Source organism: Eretmochelys imbricata, chromosome 3, assembly GCF_965152235.1.
Source record: "Eretmochelys imbricata isolate rEreImb1 chromosome 3, rEreImb1.hap1, whole genome shotgun sequence".
NCBI classification, from domain to species: Eukaryota; Metazoa; Chordata; order Testudines; family Cheloniidae; genus Eretmochelys; species Eretmochelys imbricata.
In genome coordinates, this window is record NC_135574.1 from 160,594,736 (window position 1) to 160,613,964 (window position 19,229).

The 19,229-nt window shown below is 42.7% G+C and overlaps 1 protein-coding gene across 1 annotated transcript in view; it reads left to right on the forward strand.

Annotated features, from left to right (window-relative positions):
- Nucleotides 1-1,159: 1,159 nt before the first annotated feature.
- The window catches only part of DUSP10 (dual specificity phosphatase 10), a 38,629-nt gene continuing 20,559 nt past the window's right edge, over nt 1,160-19,229 (forward strand). Inside the window, exons 1-2 of the mRNA XM_077813730.1 lie at nt 1,160-1,274; nt 3,173-4,021. Of these exons, the coding sequence (XP_077669856.1) occupies nt 3,217-4,021 (805 nt within the window). The 5' untranslated portion in view covers nt 1,160-1,274; nt 3,173-3,216. The remainder of the gene's footprint in view (nt 1,275-3,172; nt 4,022-19,229) is intronic.

Consider the following 19,229-nt stretch of genomic DNA (forward strand, 5'->3'; position numbering starts at 1 on the left):
AGCTGTCTGATTGGGAAGGGCTCCAGAGTTGCATGGGTGCTGAACGGCGGCAGCCCGAGGTGCTGAAGCCTGGTACTGAGCTGGGATTGTCTCCCCCCAACATGCAGCCGTTTGGCAGCAGACGCCAACAGCTCTCTTTAAAAGGCAGCTTCCAGACTTAAAGGGCAGAGCTGACTCGCGCTGTGACAATTACAATGAGGGAGATTTAAAAAAAAATTAAGCGAGAGTGTCATTTTTTTTTGGCCCATGCCTCTTGCATCCCAGGAGGGGCGTGCTGGGGGGAATAATACTTTCGCCCTTCCCGGGGCCGGGGGGCTGCAGCCAGGGAAGTGGCGGAGGGGAGAAGGCAGCCAGCCAGCAGAGCAGCACCTGCGAACGTGGCTGGTGGTGACTCTGCCGCACTTTGGAGCTCGTTCTCCGCTGCCTTGGGCTTATCACCCTCCGCTCCGCCCCTGCCTCTCACAGCGTCCCTCCTGCGCCCGGAGAGCCCCCCGGGGCGGGTGGGAGGGAGCAGCTCGGGCTGCGGCTGGATCGGCTCCTTCCTCAAGTCTTCTTGCCAAGTGCCGCCTGCGTTGTCAGCCCCTTGCTTGTGTGTGTGTGTGTGGGGGGGGGGGTTAACATGAACAAATCCATCTCGCGGCGCCCGTGGCTGCTGCGGGAGGGTTTCATTCACAGAAGGCGAGCCCGTGTAGCGGGGGGCGGGGAGAAGGACTCCAGAGACGGGGGAGTGAGGGGGCAGGCAGGAGACAGAAGCGGGAGAGACGGGAAAGCGGGAGGGAAGGGGCGAGCGAGCGCCCCACTGACAACCCAGCCCCGGAACGGGTTAAGCACATGCCCGCTGGGCCAGTTGACATGTAAATACAGAGCAGCTGCTCTTCTCCGGCTCCGGCTCTTCCCAGCTTCTGATTGGCTGCCAATGACATCACCCCCTGCCCCCCTGTGTTACACCACAACGGACTCAAAGCTACGTCGGATAAACTATCCCCAAGCGGCTGGGAGCCCAGCCCCCGGCTCCTCCCACTCCCCCATCTCCAGCCATTGGCCCCCCGGCGCTCGGAGCCCGCCCGCTTGCAGGGGAGAGTCCCCATTGGGCGTGGGCGCCGTCCGTCCCCGCCCGCTCCGCCCCTTTCGAACCTTACATTTACAGTGTAGCAAAAGAGAAAGTAACTCTGTTGCAGCGGGAGATCAATGAAGCCCAGTGAATGGGGGTTTAACGTGTAACTCCGTAGCCGCAGACGAGCGCCGGATGCTGAAGGGATCTACTTATTTATGAAGTAAGTGGAAGGCTCTGATCATAATGTTAGGGGAGGGCAGCGTTTATATAGTTACACAGAGGTACAGCACCTAAAACATACATAGTATGAGAGAAGGGCATAGTTTCATCTGTATGCAATGCTACTTTTGGAGGGGTGGTGTAGAAAGCTCGGCCAACAGCGTTGGGCTTGTACTGCCTCTGATTACTGACCTCTGCTCTTTCTAGTGAGTGTTGGTGGGATGGGAGAAGCGGCTTTTCTTGTCTGGGATTGCTGCAGTGTGGTTGGTGGGTGGGTGAGAGACTAGAGTGCTCGCAGGGCTCTCCTTGCATCTTCTCCCTTGGCTTTATCTTCCCCACCCCAGACGCACACAAGAGAGGGTGGTGGTTCGTGGTGCTAAATAGGGCTGCGTTAGCTCGGTTCCCTGACTTCGTGGTTTTGCTGGAAATATACGACCCTCTGCTGCAGAGATGCAGCTCTTCCAAAACTGCATATATATCCTTGGGAAAACAACCCTCTGTACCTGGGATCAAATCCTGTGAAGTGTTTTTGTAATCTTACTGATTTTTATGTATACTTTGAAATAAAATTAGTTGCAATTTATTTTTAATTGTGCTGCTGTTTTTTTCCTCTTTACTAGCTGGAGGAGATTGCTTTTTAGTTTTCCCTTATGTTTGACTGTCAGGCTCTTTTTTTTTTTTTTTTTTAAGAGGAAAGGAGGAGGGATAGGCTAGACAATCTACTGGGGTCGTTTTGTAAAGGTTGATGATTGGTCTCTACCCTGAGATTTCATTTTCTGTCATGTTAGAGCTGACGTTCATCTGTAAATGATAAATATTTTCCCCATTGTAAAAATGTTTTCAAATTCATCTCGCAAAGAGATTTTTAGAGAAAAGAAGGAAGTGGAGGGACTTGTTATCCCAAGGCAGGCCAGAGAATACAACTGATTGATATAAAAAGGGGATGTTATAAGTATTGGAGACATGGACAGTATAATGTTGGAAGCGTGAGGGGAAACTGATATTAGAAGTGCTCAGTCACTTTATTTTGTTAGATTTATTTAATTTGTTAGCTGGTTGATGGAATAAATGTATTTCGAGGAGGGGAGTACCAGATGCTCTGAAAGTTGGTGGATATCTTTTGGGGGTGTTTGTGTGTGTTTGTGTGTGTGTGTAAATAACTTTCTGGTGTCTCTTAGTAGATGAGACAATAAAGCTTGTAAAGATCATGACCTAGGGGCTGCAGAGGGACCCTTATTCCTGGAGTCTCTAAAACTGTTCTGTGGGGTGAGGGTGCTTCTGCCTCTAGGATTGCTCGAGGTGCTAGACTTTCCAGGCTGATACATTTTTATTCGAATTGTACTCGGATCTAAAAAGGGGAGATGGAATGCAGGCTTGTCCCTTTCAATTACATAATAATCTCTGGCATATTCTTGTTATGCCTTTGTTTCTGTATGGGTTCAAGCTTTCAAATGGCTTTCTCAAGAGTTTATTCCAAAGCTAGTTTTATTCAAGCTTGCTAGAAAAGTTGCACATCTGCCTCTGATGTATTTAGCTGCTGTGCATTCCAATGAGTTGTCGAGCCACGCCAGTAGTTCTGTCCCTTGCTGTGAGCAGAGGAAATGAGAGAACATGCCTTTTTATTATCTTTCTCAGTTGCATGCTTTGCAGCCTTAAGGCTTCAGGGTAGCTCAGCATCTGCATGTAAATGAATGTCGACTAGTTGCATGGTAGGCCAATTGCACGTTCTGCATTCTCTTTGGGTAAAGAGTTGAAGTTTTTGCTGCAGGACTGGGAGAGGTTCCTTCATTAACTGCACTGAGCTGATCACTCTTAGTCAGCGATGAGTATCAGAAACCGCTTTTAGAAATCTCTGACCCTGTATGTTTCATGTGATCCTTTTTCTTTTTCCCTTTGCAGACAGATCTTGAGTTCTTCTTGACTTGCCAATTCTCAGCCTCCTCATGCCTCCATCTCCTTTAGACGACAGGGTAGTAGTGGCACTTTCAAGGCCAGTAAGACCTCAGGATCTCAACCTTTGTTTAGACTCTAGCTACCTTGAATCTGCTTCTTCTGCCAGTGAGAGTCACACAAGTCTCCTTGGCACAGCTGTTGTGTCCCTAAAGGCTGCTAATCTCACGTATATGCCCTCATCCAACAGCTCGGCACGCTCTCTGAGTTGTGGATGCAGCAGCGCCAGTTGCTGCACTGTGGCAACTTACGACAAGGACAATCAGGCCCAAACTCAAGCAAGCACCAGCAGCACTACCAACGTAGGAACCTCTACCACCTGCCCTGCTAACCAAATGGTCAACAACAATGAGAACACGGGCGCATTGAGTCCATCGGGTGGAGTGGGGAGCCCGGCCTCAGGCACAACCAAGCAACTAGCTAGCATAAAAGTAATCTACCCTAATGACCTGGCTAAAAAGATGACCAAATGCAACAAGAGCCACCAACAGAACCAAGGGCCTGTCATCATTGACTGCAGGCCATTCATGGAGTACAATAAGAGTCACATTCAAGGGGCTGTTCACATTAACTGTTCTGACAAGATCAGCAGGAGAAGGCTCCAGCAGGGCAAGATCACGGTCTTGGACTTGATCTCCTGCCGGGAAGGCAAGGACTCCTTCAAGAGGATCTTTTCCAAAGAAATTATAGTTTATGATGAGAATACCAATGAGCCAAGCCGAGTAATGCCTTCCCAGCCACTCCACATAGTGCTGGAGTCACTCAAGCGAGAAGGCAAGGAACCTCTAGTTCTGAAAGGTACTTCTACCCACTACCCCCAAAATAATCTGCTGGTTTCTTGTGTCTTTTCTCCATAAATATCCAGGTTTTTTTGCTTGGTTGAAAGATGTACACTTAAAATCTATTTGGGAATCCTATATGTATAGAGTCATCAATAGCAAAAGGAACAGTCAGTGACATTACTATAACCAGGGTGCACAGCTGTTGAAGGACCATCTTCAGAGTAGTTCTCAATGGTTTGCTATCAAACTTGGTGGGGGAGGGAGGGATGTAGCTGGTGGGATCCCACAGGGGTTGTCCTGGGTCTGGTACTAGTCCAATGTTTTCATTAATGACTTGGATAACGGATCTGGAGAGCGTTCTTATAAAATTTACAGATGACACCAAGTTGGGAAGGGTTGCAAGCAGTATGGAGAACAGGATTAGAATTAAAATCAACCTTGAAAAATTGGAAAACTTGTCTGAAATCAACATTATGAAATTCAATAAAGACAGGTGCAAAGTACTACACTTAAGAAAGAAAAATTAAATGCACAGTTGCAAAAAGTGGGGAATAAGTGGCTAGGCAGTAATACTGGTGAAAAGTACCTGGAGGGTACAGTGGATCAGAAACCAAATGAGGTAACAACATGATGCAGCTGCTAAAAAGGCTAATATCGTTCTGGGTTTTTTTTTAACAGGAGTATCGTATGTAAGACATGGGAGGTAATTGTCCTGCTCTACTTGGCACTGATGAGGCCTCAGCTGGAGTGCTGTCTCTAGTGTTGGACGCCACTCTTCAGAAAGATGTAGACAAACTGGAGAGAATCCAGAGGAGAGCAACAGAAATGATAAAAGGATTAGACAACCTGACCTATGAGGAAAGGCTTTAAAAAAAACTAAACAAACCTGGGCATGTTTAGTCTTGAGAGAAGAGGACTCAGGGAACCTGAACACATTTGAAGACTGTTAGGTGCTCTTATTGAAAGGATGGTGATCAATTGTTTTCCATGTCCACTGAAGGTAGGGCAAGAAGTCATGGGCTCAATCTGCAGCAAGGGAGATTTAGGTTAGATATTTGGAAAATATTTCTACCTATAAGGGTAGTTAAGCTCTGGAATAGGCTTCTAAAGAAGGTTGTGGAATCCCCATAAATGGAGGTTTTTAAAAACAGGTTGTTAGACATAACACCTGTCAGGGATGGTCTAGGTATACTTAGCCCCATAGGGGGCTGTAGGAGATGACCTCTGAAAGTCCCTCCAGCTCTCCATTTATTATGAGTCTATGATTAAGAGAGGGGAGGAAGATCTTAGCATGTGTCTTATATATAAAGCATGGAGCTGATAGACCTTGGTGTTCAGGTTTTTTGTTTTTTTTTGTTTGTTTGTTTTTAAATGAATATTGCTGTCTGAGGGTGAAGATAGGTGGAAAGAGAGGGAGGAAACAGACTTCCTAGATTCCTAATGTCTGTGCAGAATTTTAATTTTTCCTAACTATAAGCATTTGGACTAGAAATACTTATAGTAAAGGGCAAAGACCCAAGAAGATGCAATACTCTACCCAAATATTTTAGATCAAATTGATTTTTGGGGACCTTGTATTTCTAGTAGTCTTGCTGTCTGTTATTTTAGTCTTCATAAAACTTAGCTCATAGAAGTTGGAGATGGGCAATAGGCGTTGGGTAAAAGAAGAGGAAGAGGTATTAACCTAACTAGTCTGATTTCTCAGATTAGTCTGTGGACTACCATGGTATACTACCTGTTCTGGTGGCTGATCATTTGGATCTCAATATATTTTACACTGTCCAGGGCTGGAATGTTGAGAGGGCCCAGAAAACAATTTCTCTGCTCTGAAGTTGTCTGCAGGAAAACACTTTTTTGAAGAACTACTATTTTAATGCTTTGTCCAGTCTAATTTTCAGTGTTTCAAGTGATGTCGTCCACCACTTTGAAAAGCTTTCCACAGTCTAATACTGTCTGAAGATATTTACCTTTTTCTTCATTTCATTCTGGTACTTCTGTTGCCATCCAAATTGTCTTCCCTTTCCTTGTTATTTAGACCCTTCAAATACTTGGTTGACAGTTTGACCCTTCCCTCTCCCTTTAGCCATGGTTTACCCAAACTGTACATATTGAACTCCCTTAATCTTCCTCAGAGGTAATTTCTTGTAGCCTTGCAATCATATCCCAAAGAATATGGCAGTTAAACTTGCTGTTCTGAGAGTTGCTAGAAGACTCTGTGGAAGTAGATGGGTCAAAGAATGGAGCTGAGTTAAAGGTTTTGTGGCAGGCTTCACAATTTTGTTTAAACCTTAAAATCATGTTTTGGCTTTCTTGTGCATTAACTGCAACTCACAGTGACACTGATTTGATTTTGATAGTTGCAACTGATTCCCAATAGACTTTCACTGAAATCATTAGGCCATCATGATTCTTATGCATGCAAAAGGAACAGAGAGACACATTGTGCAGTGAAGCTTCCTTTTAAATTCAATGCTACTATTGACCATAATTCTGTCTTAACAAAGCTTTCCTTCCCCCCTCCCTGTCTTGACATTCATACCTTTTTCAGCAAAGAAAACGTTTATAGAAAAAGATCTTTTTCTGTATTTCTTTGTAAGAAAGATATGGGTAAGTGACATCGCATCATGACAATTCCAGGATCTTGATATACTGTGTAGTAGCTATGGTTTATCTGCATAGATATTTGGTATCAGTGAGATGTTCAGCAATTGTAACAGTAGCGAGCAAGTCCACCCAGGTGTCATGCTTGAAACATGGCTTTTATACCCTCCTTTACTGATGCTAACTGCTGGGTGCTCTGCTGAGATTTCGTAAAATGCTTGCAAAATCACCCAATACACACTACTTTGGTCCTGCTCTGAAGCAGACCATTTTAAAATTGGTGAGAAGCATTTAGTGGTTGGCTCAGAAGATTCTCTTAATAGAGTTTGGATCTCTTTCTCCCCCTCCCTCTCCACTCCCCTCGGCAATCAGATGTTCCCTCTGAACTATTTTTGCCAAGGTGTGTGTGGGGGGGGAGGGGGAGGATGAAACAGGTAAAGGACAAGGGAAGAAAAACCTCTGTTAACTGTGGTTTAAAGGGAATGGAACTAGCTTGGGAAAGCGCATCAAGCAGAGGAGGGCCAAGAGCTCTCCCATTTTAAACCAGTTATCTTGCATTTTTAAACCCTCTTCTTCCCCCCCACCCCCCCGAATTTGAAATGGGGTCTGAGTAGGGGCCTCTTGGAGTTGGGATTATTATAGAGTAACTAATAAGGCTCTGCTTAGGCTTCCATGCCTGGAAAGTAGCAGTAGAAGTGCTTGTTATTTAGTTCCAGTTGTCAGATAGGATTTTTCCATCATGCTTCAACAGCGTGTGTGTGTGTGTTCAGGAATTGAACTAAAATTGAAGAGAGGATATAAAGCCTCGTTGCTTTTTATTTTAGAAGATTTCTCTTGCTCACCGCAATCCAGTCATAATTTATTGCTGGCCCATCTGATCCTCTGTTTTATGTTTGTAAACATTGGTTGCTAACCTTGCCGTCCAAATTTATGTCCCCCTGATCTGGTGCCATGTTCTCCATGTATGGTGCTGCCTGTCAACCAAGCAGCCTTGTTGCCGTTTTAGTATTGCAGTGTCACATTGAGGAGAAATTGATCAGAGAACCTCGGGGCCCTTGGCCTTGGGGATTAAATTACTGCTTTAATTTACAATTCTTCTGGTTGGTGACTTCAGTCCAAGATGTATCTTGTTCTAGATGTCTGAATCTTTATTTAATTATTTTTTAAAGCAGTGAGGGACGTATTGTGTGCTTTCCTAAAACCAGACTGATCTATTGGTTAAAATATGCTTTAAATTTCTCCATTGGCATGAACACTTAAGCAATAACATTAAAAATAAGTTATTAATTTCAACAGGACCACATGTTGTACTGGGGCTGCGACAAGAAGACACATCTGGGCAGTGTTGAATGTGATTGGGCTTGCCTTTGTTTTATGGAGGGATTTTTAATCTCTCTAATGTTCCTCCCCCTCCCACCTGCCTTGTCTGCACTATTTCTTTGCCACTTCCTCTAGTTATGAGGTACACTTTTTTCTTTAAAAATTAAGGTAAGATTTGCATTTGATTTAATCACTTCAAAAGCCAAGTTTGAAATGCTGCTATGCCTTTTGAATAACAAATACAAGAACTTCTATATCTACAGAAGTATATATCCGATTATATTTTTAGCATTATTGTCAAATTGTGTAAAAACTTAAACTGCTTTTTATTTTAACCTGACGAAATCCAAAGCTTTGGTTTGGTTGCATACAGTATGTCAAGTAGCTTTCTCCCCCCACTCCCTCCTCCCAACTTCCCCTTTTTTCTTCCCTTTAACAGTAGATGCTAGTGTCAAGTAGTTATCAGAAACTAAAGGCACTTTCTTTAGTGGCTGGATTTCTTTGCATATCATCATCTCTTTCTCTTAGTGTACCACATACGGAACTGATCGCAGTGGTATCTTTCACCAGTTCTGCTAAATGGCTAGAGGCACTTACACAATTTGCTTTGCCTTTCATTGTTCTTGGGGGGGGAGGGAGTCAATTTTCCCCAAAGTCAGTGGGTGGGTAAAGTCAGTGATGTGGGCCTACTTCTGCTCTCCTTGAAGCTGATGGAAAAATAGTCACTGCATTCAGTGGAAGTAGACTTGGGAGCCCAGATGAGTTGGTCCTTAGCCTCATCGACCCATGGAACAGGGTGAGAGGGAGAGACCTGGGGTGAAATCCTAGCCCCATTGAAGTTAATAGCAACACTTCCAGGACTTCACCCATGGTGTGGAGGGGCCTCAGTGCCTTATAGGGGGAATTCTTCTCCTATTAGTGACTAATCCACAGGTGAAGCAATATTGCCAACCCTTGCAGTTTTATCACAAGTCTTGTGGTACTTGGTGTTTGCTTTTTATGTTTTTGTTTTTCCTCTTAAATCCCCAGCTCTTGGAGTCAGGTAATTACATAAATATCTCTGCTTTAATTATAAATGAAGTGGTGTTGGTTTTGTTTTTCCCCCCTCTGGGATTGAAGGGAAAAATCTGGGGCAGGAAATGAATTGTCCAGGCTCAGAAACCAGAAGATACGTTGCGGGGTGAAGGGAGATCATTTAAAACAAAACATGATTTTTCAAGCCAATCACTTTTTTGTTTTTTGATTTTTCAAGGGGACAGGTTGATTTGAGATTTTGAATGCATGGGATTGGCAGATTGTCAATCCTGCAGATTGTCAAGCGGGGGCTTCTTTCTAAAGAAAGTCTTGATGCTTTTCACAGTATTGTGCACAATTGGGTTATATGAACCCAAAGAAATGTGGCTAAAGCTCAGTTAGTTCCTTGTAACTCCTTTTGTTTTCCTCTTGGTGTGAGGAGCTTATTTCTGTTCTGGTGTTCTATCTTTGCACTGTTCATCTAACGGGGGAATAAATGAAGTGAAGTGTTTTAGGTCTTGTTATAGTGATGAGTGTAAAACCTGCCACCAAGCTGTTTGGTGTTTTATTGTCATGATCTAAGAATAATTTCCAGACTCCTAACTTAAACAGGTATCAAGAAAGTTAAAATAATTCCTAAAGAATGCAGAGCTTTGTAGATTTTAAATAAATGTCCATCTAATGTCATACACTAAGCTCACTGTGAAATACACTTATCAGCTTGCTTCTCTGTACCTGATGTTAGTTTTCTTTTCAGAAATAAACATGGTTATGTTTTGTTGTAATTCTAGAGTAACTCTGTTGATGTCAGAGTTACTCTACATTTGCAAGATGTGTAATTTATGGATCAAATTCTCCTCTGAGTGACTGACCAAAACTACTGGCCAATAGAATATATGAAAACTTAGCATGTATTTCTGCCAGGGATCTCAACGCACTGAAGTCAATTAGACCAGTGGCTCTCAACCTTTCCCCACTACTGTACCTCTTTCAGGGGTCTGATTTTTCTCCCATGCCCTCCAAGTTTCACCTCACTTAAAAACTACTTTCTTAAAAAATGAGACCTAAAAATATAAAAGTGACAGAGCACACTAGTACTGAAAAATTGCTTACTTTCTCATTTTTACCATGTAATTATATTCCAATCAATTTATTTTATAAATATTGTACTTAAATTTCAGTGTATATATAGAGCAGTAAAAACAAGTCCTAGTCTATATGAAATTTTAGTTTGTATTGACTTCATGAGTGCTTTTTAGGTAGCCTGTTGTCAAAGTAGGCAAATATCTGGATGAGTTGAGGTACCCCCTGGGAGATCTCTGTGTACCCCCAATGAATAAGACCATAACTATACTTGGAAAAAGTTGTAATTTTAAATGTTAACTAACATGTGAAAATCCCAGTGATTCAAAATAAAACTTGCCTTGTAAAATTCTGGCCCCACTGAGATCAATGACCACTCCCCATGACTTTGCTAGGGCCAAGATTTCACCCTAAGATTTTAATATATACTACCTAATGTGTTAAAACTACCCCTCTTTTTTTTTTTCCTGTGGTTGACAACACTAAGGCCTTGTCTACATTCTCTCTCCGCTCCAGTTATGTACATGGGTTTATACAAGGTAAACTGAAGCACAAATATTATTGAAAAATTTAACATTCTCAATCCCTTAAACCGCATTAAAGGGACATTGCTGCATAAGAAACTGAAAACTACTTTCTCTTTGCAGCTACATGACATGCTGTCCTTGCCTCCAAAATGAATGGTATCTATTGTGTGGTGTCCCAGCATGCACTATGCTGCTGGTTAAGTCACACTCAGCCTTGAAGAAAGCAGGAGACTACATCTGTGTAGGGGTAAGAAGTCCTGTTTTCCTTCCAGTGTTGCATTTTTCTCTTTCAAGGGTTTTCCTTGGGGATCCTTCCTTATACCTTGGGGATCCACAATAAGAATATTAAAAAGCAAACTATTTTAAAGAACCATCCATGCAATATTTGGGAGGAACAATCTGGATTTACCATCCCTTTTTTGGAGGCTGGCTCCGTCTCTGTAATGCTGGGTGTGACATCACCTGTAATGTGAATGGCAGGTTTAGCACTAGATAAGAGCTGGCATTTGGTTGAAGGGGATTAGCAGTGCATAGATCTGCAAAAGACTATGGAGTTGGGTTTTGGCTACCTAAATTTACTGATACGGCCATTCATTCTCTTCACCTTGTTTGGTAAGGGACATTCAGTACCTACTACTAAAGTTCCATTGTTCTTGGTAATATTGCATATTTAAAATCTCCCTTCAGTGTAAGTTTAATGCTGTTAAGTACTGGATTGACAGCCCTGGCAGCAGTCCCTGCTGAACTACAGAACCAGGTACAGCACTGGCCTTGTCTTCACTGCTAAAAAAGGTGTGTTCTTCTTAACTTGGGGTAACTAACCTGCGTGAACTGTCCAGAGGTAAAAACACAGTGTAGTTAAAGCACTTCAATTTTACTTCAAGTACATTTACCCAGGTGAGCTCCTGGAAGGGGTATAGGGCTGTTTAGTTTTACCATGAGATAAGCAGCCCTATTCCAGTGCTTTATCCTCATGTGTGGTTTTTGTTTTTTTTTTTACCTTGGGGATAGTTCATGTGTGTTTTTCCTGAGGTAAAGGAAAAAAACAAGCCTCTTTTTAAGCAATGCACATGAGACACCTTGCACCTTGCTGGTTGTGGCTTTGACACACTGACCCAAAAATGGACCTCAATCCTTGCTTGGAGAAACCTTCCTTAAGGCTGCAAGGCAGATCAGTCTCTTCACCTGTTGGCTCATTGGTCACCACTGAGACTTCCAGCATGAGTGTTACTGTTAGTTGTCATGTGGATGTACAAAGCTAACCTACTGTACAAACAAAACACCAAAACCACATTTATGTTCTAGGCTTGAGTGGTAACCTGGACACTGCTTAATGCAAATATGTCTGCATAATGCCTTTTAAGTTTGCGCACAGGGTGGGTTTTTTCCTTCAAAGTAGCAGCTGATGTTGTTACTGTGCTTAATACTCAAAGATTCTTAAGATTACTGTGGGTTTATAATAAATCTGAAATGTGCTGTGGGGGATCAACCACCGGGCTTCAAGCTGTGACTTTTTAACATGTGTTTTTTGATGGAACAAGTAAGAGAATGTTAAGGTTGCATATTTTAGGACTCAAAAGCCAAGAAATGCCCAAAGTAGGACCACACACGCAACTTTAACTGTGTGTGGGTGTCTGTACGTGGTTTTTATTCTCATGATCTCACACTGTTTCTCGGTAATATAGTGAAGCATTCAACTTTGCTACAATTTTTAGATACAGAAATGTAGCACTTCCTACTGCCACTCTGTGTATGCAGACAACCCCAGGCAGGTTATTTCACATAGACTTGCAGTTGACCACATGTGGGGAGCGGGGGGGGGGGGGGAAATGCATGGCCTTGTATTTAAGGAAGTATGCAATCATGAAGTATAAAAAATGTCATGCATATAGAATCTTAGAAATGTAGGGCTGGAAGGGATCTCAAGGGTCATCTAGTTCATCACTCCCATGCTGAGCCTGTGGTAGTATACCCAGATTATCTGACAGGTGTTCTATGTAGCCTGTTCTTAAAATCCACCAAGATTCCACAATCTTCATAGGTAACTTGTTCCAGTGCTTAACTATGGTTATAACGAGATTCCCTTATGCCTCCCTCCCGCCATATCTAAGTCTCCCTTTCTACAAACTAAGCCTATTACTACTTGTCCTACCCTCAGTGGACATGGAGAACAATTGATCATTGTCCTCTTTACAACAATCTTTTAGGTATATATGCACAAGAGAGCAGAGCTAAGATTGAACATACAGCTTGAACTGTGCAACTGTACCGTTCTCTTAACTTTGTTACTGATCCCCACATAGAATCTTCTAGAATGTATTCACAGGCTCCAAAACAATCCTGAGTTTTTGGCTTAAATACCATAAGGTTAAAAAAAACCCCAACACTTGGAGTTATTTTTATTTGCTGCCTTGTTTCTGAGCCTTTAGGGTGCACTCAGTGATGTGTTCAAGCTTTTGTCTGCAACCATAAGGGCTAGAAACTTTTTTTTCTTTTTAATTTTTATTATTTATTTATTTATTTATTTATTAAATGAAAGCTGAGCTGCTCAGTTAGTCCCAGGGTGCCAGCACCTGGGCTCTTAAAAAAAAAAAAAAAAAAAAAAAAGGCCAAATATTGCAAATCTCAAGATTGAAATTGCAAGAGTTGGCAATACTGCTGGAGGGAATACTGAAGAAAAGTGAGAGAATAGTTCCTTCCATATCACTGAATTTCTGTTTGGGTTAATACAACTTGTATGTCTCTTGCAGACCTGTGCCTCGCTCGCTGCACACTAAAGTACTGATCCTATGAACGTGCATGCAATAGCTTTACTCATGTGGCTAGTCCCACTAAGTCCCAAAATTACTGTGGACACAACCGTCTGTGGGATCAGGCCAGGTTACCAGCCCCTCCGCTCTCACCGCCCAAATAAATACAAGTAGACCACTATGCAGTTGTACCCTGCCTCTGCTTATAACATTATTGACACATAAAAATTATGTCCACGTGTACAATGCTAACTTTCAAAGTCTTGCAGCTTGGCCACTTTTGCCCATGAACATTCCAGAACAGTCAGTGAGGGGCACTTCTCTACCACATTGATACTTTCTCCCCAAGATGCTTCATCATTAGAGCTGCTGTATTTTGTTAAATCTTTAGAACTGTTTTGTACTGGGGATTATTTTTGTTCAAATTAAAATGCGCCTTCAGGGCAACAACAAACCTGGAAAAATCTGTCTGGGAGGGAAAGTTTCAGCATTGATTTCCAACACCCCACCCATAAGCTCTGTTGTTCTCTAGGGAGAACATGTCTTCCTACCCTGCTGCAGATCCTGGGCCTGTAGAATGTCCTCTGTGGGATTTGGGGTGGGGGAGGGAGAGCATAGTGGAGGTAGCATCCTCTTCTGTGGAGACGATGGGAGATCTGCATGTGCAGGGTGTATCTGTGCACCCATGAACTATGCACAATCTGGGAGAATGATTATAACTGTCAAGTCACTGCAATGATAGCTTTAGCCCAGTGTGATTAAACCTACATAATGGACTTGCTGGGAGGCCTTGGGCAAGTCATTTTAATCTGTCTGGGTTTTCTTTTTAATCTCTCCCAACTCCTGATTTATAAAACAGAGCGAATACTTTTGCCTATCGTGGTTAACGTTATATGTAATTGACCCAGAATTATCAACAATAATTTTCCTATGCTTTAGTACTATGTCATTTGCAACCTTGCCAAACCCAAGCTTTGAAATATCATGAGTCAGTCTCTCTCCCCCCCCCCCCCCCATCATAACATTATAAATACGTGATAAACGTTGGGTTCTTATGTACTGTGATTTCTTCCCCCCCACCCCATTTTTCTTTCTGCAACAATGAAGGATATAAACTTTATTTTAAAAATGTGAAAGTTGAGCTTTCCATATAGTGGTCTGTCTTCAGGAACTGGGCCTTAAAGTGAAACGTGCAATTGTCATGAGTTGGCAAAATGACCTCTGAGCTACCACTGTTCATTGACTGGGAGTAAATGGCAACCTCTGTCCCAGTTACTATTAGTGACCACTTTGAAGATATAAAACACTGTGTTAGTGCTAATAATAGTAGACTGGTTGGGATCCAAGAAGGAAATAAAATTTTGAGTGATCTCAGCACATTTGTTTCAAATCTGTATTACTACAGTAAAGCTTTTGAAAATCTTTAGAATATTTGAGTTAGCCCCCTTTTGATTCACTGAAAGGGAGGAAAGATGTCTGTTATAAAAAGAAACATGTCATCCCTTGCCCTTGCAAGAATTATGCATATGAATTATTATTTGTAAAAATGCCTTGGGAAATTCATAAAACCAGAGGATTGGGCGTAACTTGCAAGCGTCTGTCACATTAGTTGAATGCGATGGTTTTGTCAGTTTACTATGCTAAAGCCTGAAACTGGCTCTTATATAAGTGACTGGCCAATAATGTTATAAAACAAAAGCTATTAAGCAATTGACCTGTTCTGAGACCATGACAGCTTCTAGCTCCTCTGAAATAATAGAGTACCCTTGGCTTTGGTCTCTGCAAAGATCATGTAAGTGTTTCCTATGTTCTCTACTGAAGCTGTTAAAATTCACTGGCAGTTTTAAGACTAAATATATTTGATATTTTAATTTTCAGCTTTTCATAATCACATCAGTAGCAGAATATATACATACACACTTAAATTCCAAATGGCAATTTTAAAATAAAATGAGCTACGTAGAGTATTGCATTACTCCTCACAACACACTTGTGAGGCATTATGACCTATTTACAAACAGAGAAACTGAGAGCCAGGCTGAGTTTAGACCAAGGCTACTCAGTGAGTCAGTGGCAGATATTAGAATTTTGGGTTTCCTTGTTCTCAGTCCCATGCTCTAATCACTGAATAATGTAGACTCATTTCCTTCCACCCTTACCTGCCAAGGCTTGTGTTCAGGGTTCTGTTTCTACTGGAAGTCCATGACATTGGATGTATTTAAAGCAATGTGACGGATCATGCCTTCTCTTATTGTTGTCTTTCTCCTATTACTTTGCATTTTTCTTTCCCATTTCTCTCCTCCCTCTCTCCTGTGTGTATATCACCTTTATGATTCAGGCCTAGGGAACCAGCTTCACAGGAAGAGTAGCATCACTTTCCCACAGAAAAGCTCTTCCTTCAGCAACAGTCATGACTAATCAAGTAGATAGAAATGATACAGTCAAACTGAAGTTTCCACAAGAGTTGTGTGGAAAACCTCTTCATACAGGAGCATGGGGCTACTTGTTCATTGTGGTTACCTGCTGGCCTCTTGGATGTCAAGTATGGGGAAGAGAAGGCTTTGCCCAGTGTTCAATCATTCTTTAGTTAATGTTTTTTTGTAGACTCCTTAAATATTAGAGGGAAGCATCTTAAAGAGACACACTCTCTCTCTCCCTCCCTCTCTGTACAAATTCTGTTTAGAGGGACTCTTGTATAAAGTTGTAAATGGAGCCAATGTTTCCCAATGTATGTGGAGATCTAAGGTCTGTTACTTAGCTACCGTTAGAATTCTTTTCCTTGTTCCTTTTTGATTACTCTAGGAGACACAGTGCGGGAGGTGGGAATGAGTGTAGAACTCAGATTAAGTTTGTCTACAACCTTGGTCCTTTGAGATGCTCTGTGATCTAGGGTGGCCTAGTAGCTGTAGTGGCAAAGCACTCCTACTTTCCATCTGGAGCTGGTCGAAAGAACGCACCCATCCTGTCAACCACAGACCTGGCCATGGTGATTGATGCATTTATGAGCTCCAGGGTGGATTACTGTTGTTTTTTGATGTATAGGAATGACACATACCACATGCCCTAAAAAAGTTCTGGGCAGAAAGAGTTCCAGGGGATGAGGGGAGGAAAGGTGTGACAGTGTGGGTTAACACCTTTTGTATTCTTTCAGTTCTGGGCTGGTGAGGGCCAGTGTGGCTATTGGCATAAGTTAGGCATAAGTTAGGGAGATGCTCTAAGTGTCGTTTTGTCTGGGTTGCCTGTGGGCAACCCAGTGCTGTGGCTCTACCCTGGGGGATTGGGTGTTGTCTTGAGACTGCGGCAGGCTGACCTATGCACTGCCTTGCACCATGGCAATTCTCCTCTGAACAACTATGGATTGTTATTGCCCTAATGGCGACAGGGAGCCCCCTTCCCTAACTGGTACAAGAGAGTAACCAATCTACTGAGTAACAAGCCAGCGTGAACCCTGTCACTGTGGTGCTCCAGTCTCTCTGCAGTGACTTCCTATCAAATGTAAATTTTGTATAGTAATTGTTCAGCATCCTCTGGGAAAGGATTGGCATGGGCTGCCTGAGGGGTCTTGCTTCCCTCCCGGGGCTCCCACACGTTTATATCCACTGGCACAATGAAACTGCTGGTCGGTACGGGGAGGCTTGTGAGTGCTGCAGGCAGAACTCTTTGAAGGAGCTGGACCTAGGCTAGGGACGTATCTCCCATAAGAGAGAAGCAACTGCTGAACTACCTGCTCTGAGAACTCCATACAAGACTCTTCTCTTTCACTTTGCTTTCCTTCATTAAGTCCTCTGTATACCTGTGCCCTATGAAGTGAGCTGTAGCTCACGAAAGCTCATGCTCAAATAAATTGGTTAGCCTCTAAGGGGCCACAAGTCCTCCTTTTCTTTTTGCGACTACAGACTAACATGGCTGTTACTCTGAAACCTGTCATAAACTAATCTAGTTTTTGTTGAGATGTAAACGGCCATCATCAGGGTCCAGCATTAAAACAATACTTGGAGGGGACAGCTCATGCCTCTGAACCGTTGCTCCAGGCTGACTGCTGAATCTGTAAGATAATGCTGCACTAAATCACATTATGAAGGTTTTCTTTACTACCAAAAGTTTTTCTTTACTTCACTTGGGAGGGGAGGGGGTGTGGGTTTTTTTTTTTTAAGTTCTGCAGTAATGAATTGGCTACTAAGGAAGTGCCAGTATGGGTTATCAGTGTGTAATGAATCAGTCTCACACCAGCTGTATGTGGGGCTGATGGAATTGTAGTTCCCTTTGCAACAGCATTTTGGATGAGAGGTGGTCACCCTTGTCCTCTGAAGAAAAAAGTTGCAGTATCTCCTATAGAGCTTATGGCAAAGTTTGTCCTTAAGAAAATGTTTCCCTTAAAAGCATAAAATGAATAAGTGGATAAACAAGTTGTGGAAACAGTAGGTTTAGAGAAAGCCACTGTTTAAGCAGAAATGTTTTAATCTTACCCTTCCAGAATGACAATGGTGACTTACTTTTTTTTTTTAAACTTCACCCCCTCCCTCTTCATATATGCTGAGCCAGTACCCTTTTGCATTGCTTTAACGTGCATGTAATCCACCACATGATCACACCAGCTGCTGACTGTGTCAATGTGAAGGCTGCCTTGAAGGGCAAATGGGCATTATTGCTTTAGATATAAATATGGTGATGGCTAGATGTAGGAGAGAATCCGCAACAGAACCCCAAATGGAGAGGTTTTTTTCATACAACTTTTTTCCTCAGTCCTATTTCACTCACTCTCCTTTCAAGGCTGATACAGCAGGGGGTGAGGGCATAGAGTGTCAATACAAAGTTGTTAGTTTTTATGTCTCTTACAACATACATGGCCATGTTGTTTTGGAATAGAATGAGCACCTTAATCAGCCTTTTCAGTTCAGATTGTTAGATGCTCAAGAAGACAAATATAAAAGCATGCTGACAGGTAGTCTAGGTCCAAAACTTACAGTTGGGGAAAAATAGACATAAATCAGACACTGAATATTTTATAGAGTATCATAACTCTGCATTGTACTGTATGGAGACCAAAAAGAAGATAGAATTCCTGAAGGCTTTCTAGTGAAAGTTAGACAAGGGGTGGGGTATGAAAGTGTAAGATGTCACTGGGTCTTGGAGTCCATGCACACAATCCAGTGTGCCCATTACAGCTCTTGGGGCCCCTTCAAAACTAGGAGCTATAGTTGCAGGGCATGTGACTAGGATCAAGAGATACAAGGCTTCCTGATTCTTAGTCAAGACCAGCAGATAGCAGACCTAAGGAGGGGGAAGCCCTAGTGTGGGGGCATAGTATCCTGGAAGATACTATATGGGGGAGGATATGTCCTTACCCTTTCCCACTGTCCAAAGTGGGAAAGATCTCCTTTTGCCAAGTATTTTGAGTCTCTTTTGCATCTTTTGGTTTCATCAGTATGCCTATCCTGAGGAAATGGATGTAGAACTAAACTTGAACATTTGGGCTCTCCTGGCTGGTGAATCTACCCACCAAAGTAGCTTGAATCCTTATCCCCTAAGAAGTGAATTGCATGGTCTGATGCTACCTATCCAGGGAGAGCAAAAGGAGTAGATGGTACAAGTGTGGAAGTTAATGGTGGGAAGAAGAAAGATCTGAAGGAAGGTTGGTGGGCAGAGGGATGTAGTTTCAGGTGTAGGGAACAGTATAGGAAAAGCCATGAATGAAGAGACAAGACAGGAAGAGTGGTTGGAGAAAAGGGATTGAGGTGGAGGGTGACAAAAAAGGGAGATAAAATACAGGCAGGGGAAGAGCTGTGCAGAGTCTTAGAAGTAAGAATGAAGAGCCTGACCTCAGTGTCAAGACATGGTGTCAGAGAAAGGACTTGAGACATGAGCGATGTCATGACGAGAGATGGGAAGTGAAGCTTGTTTCAGCAGATGAAGAAGGAAGGCTACGGGG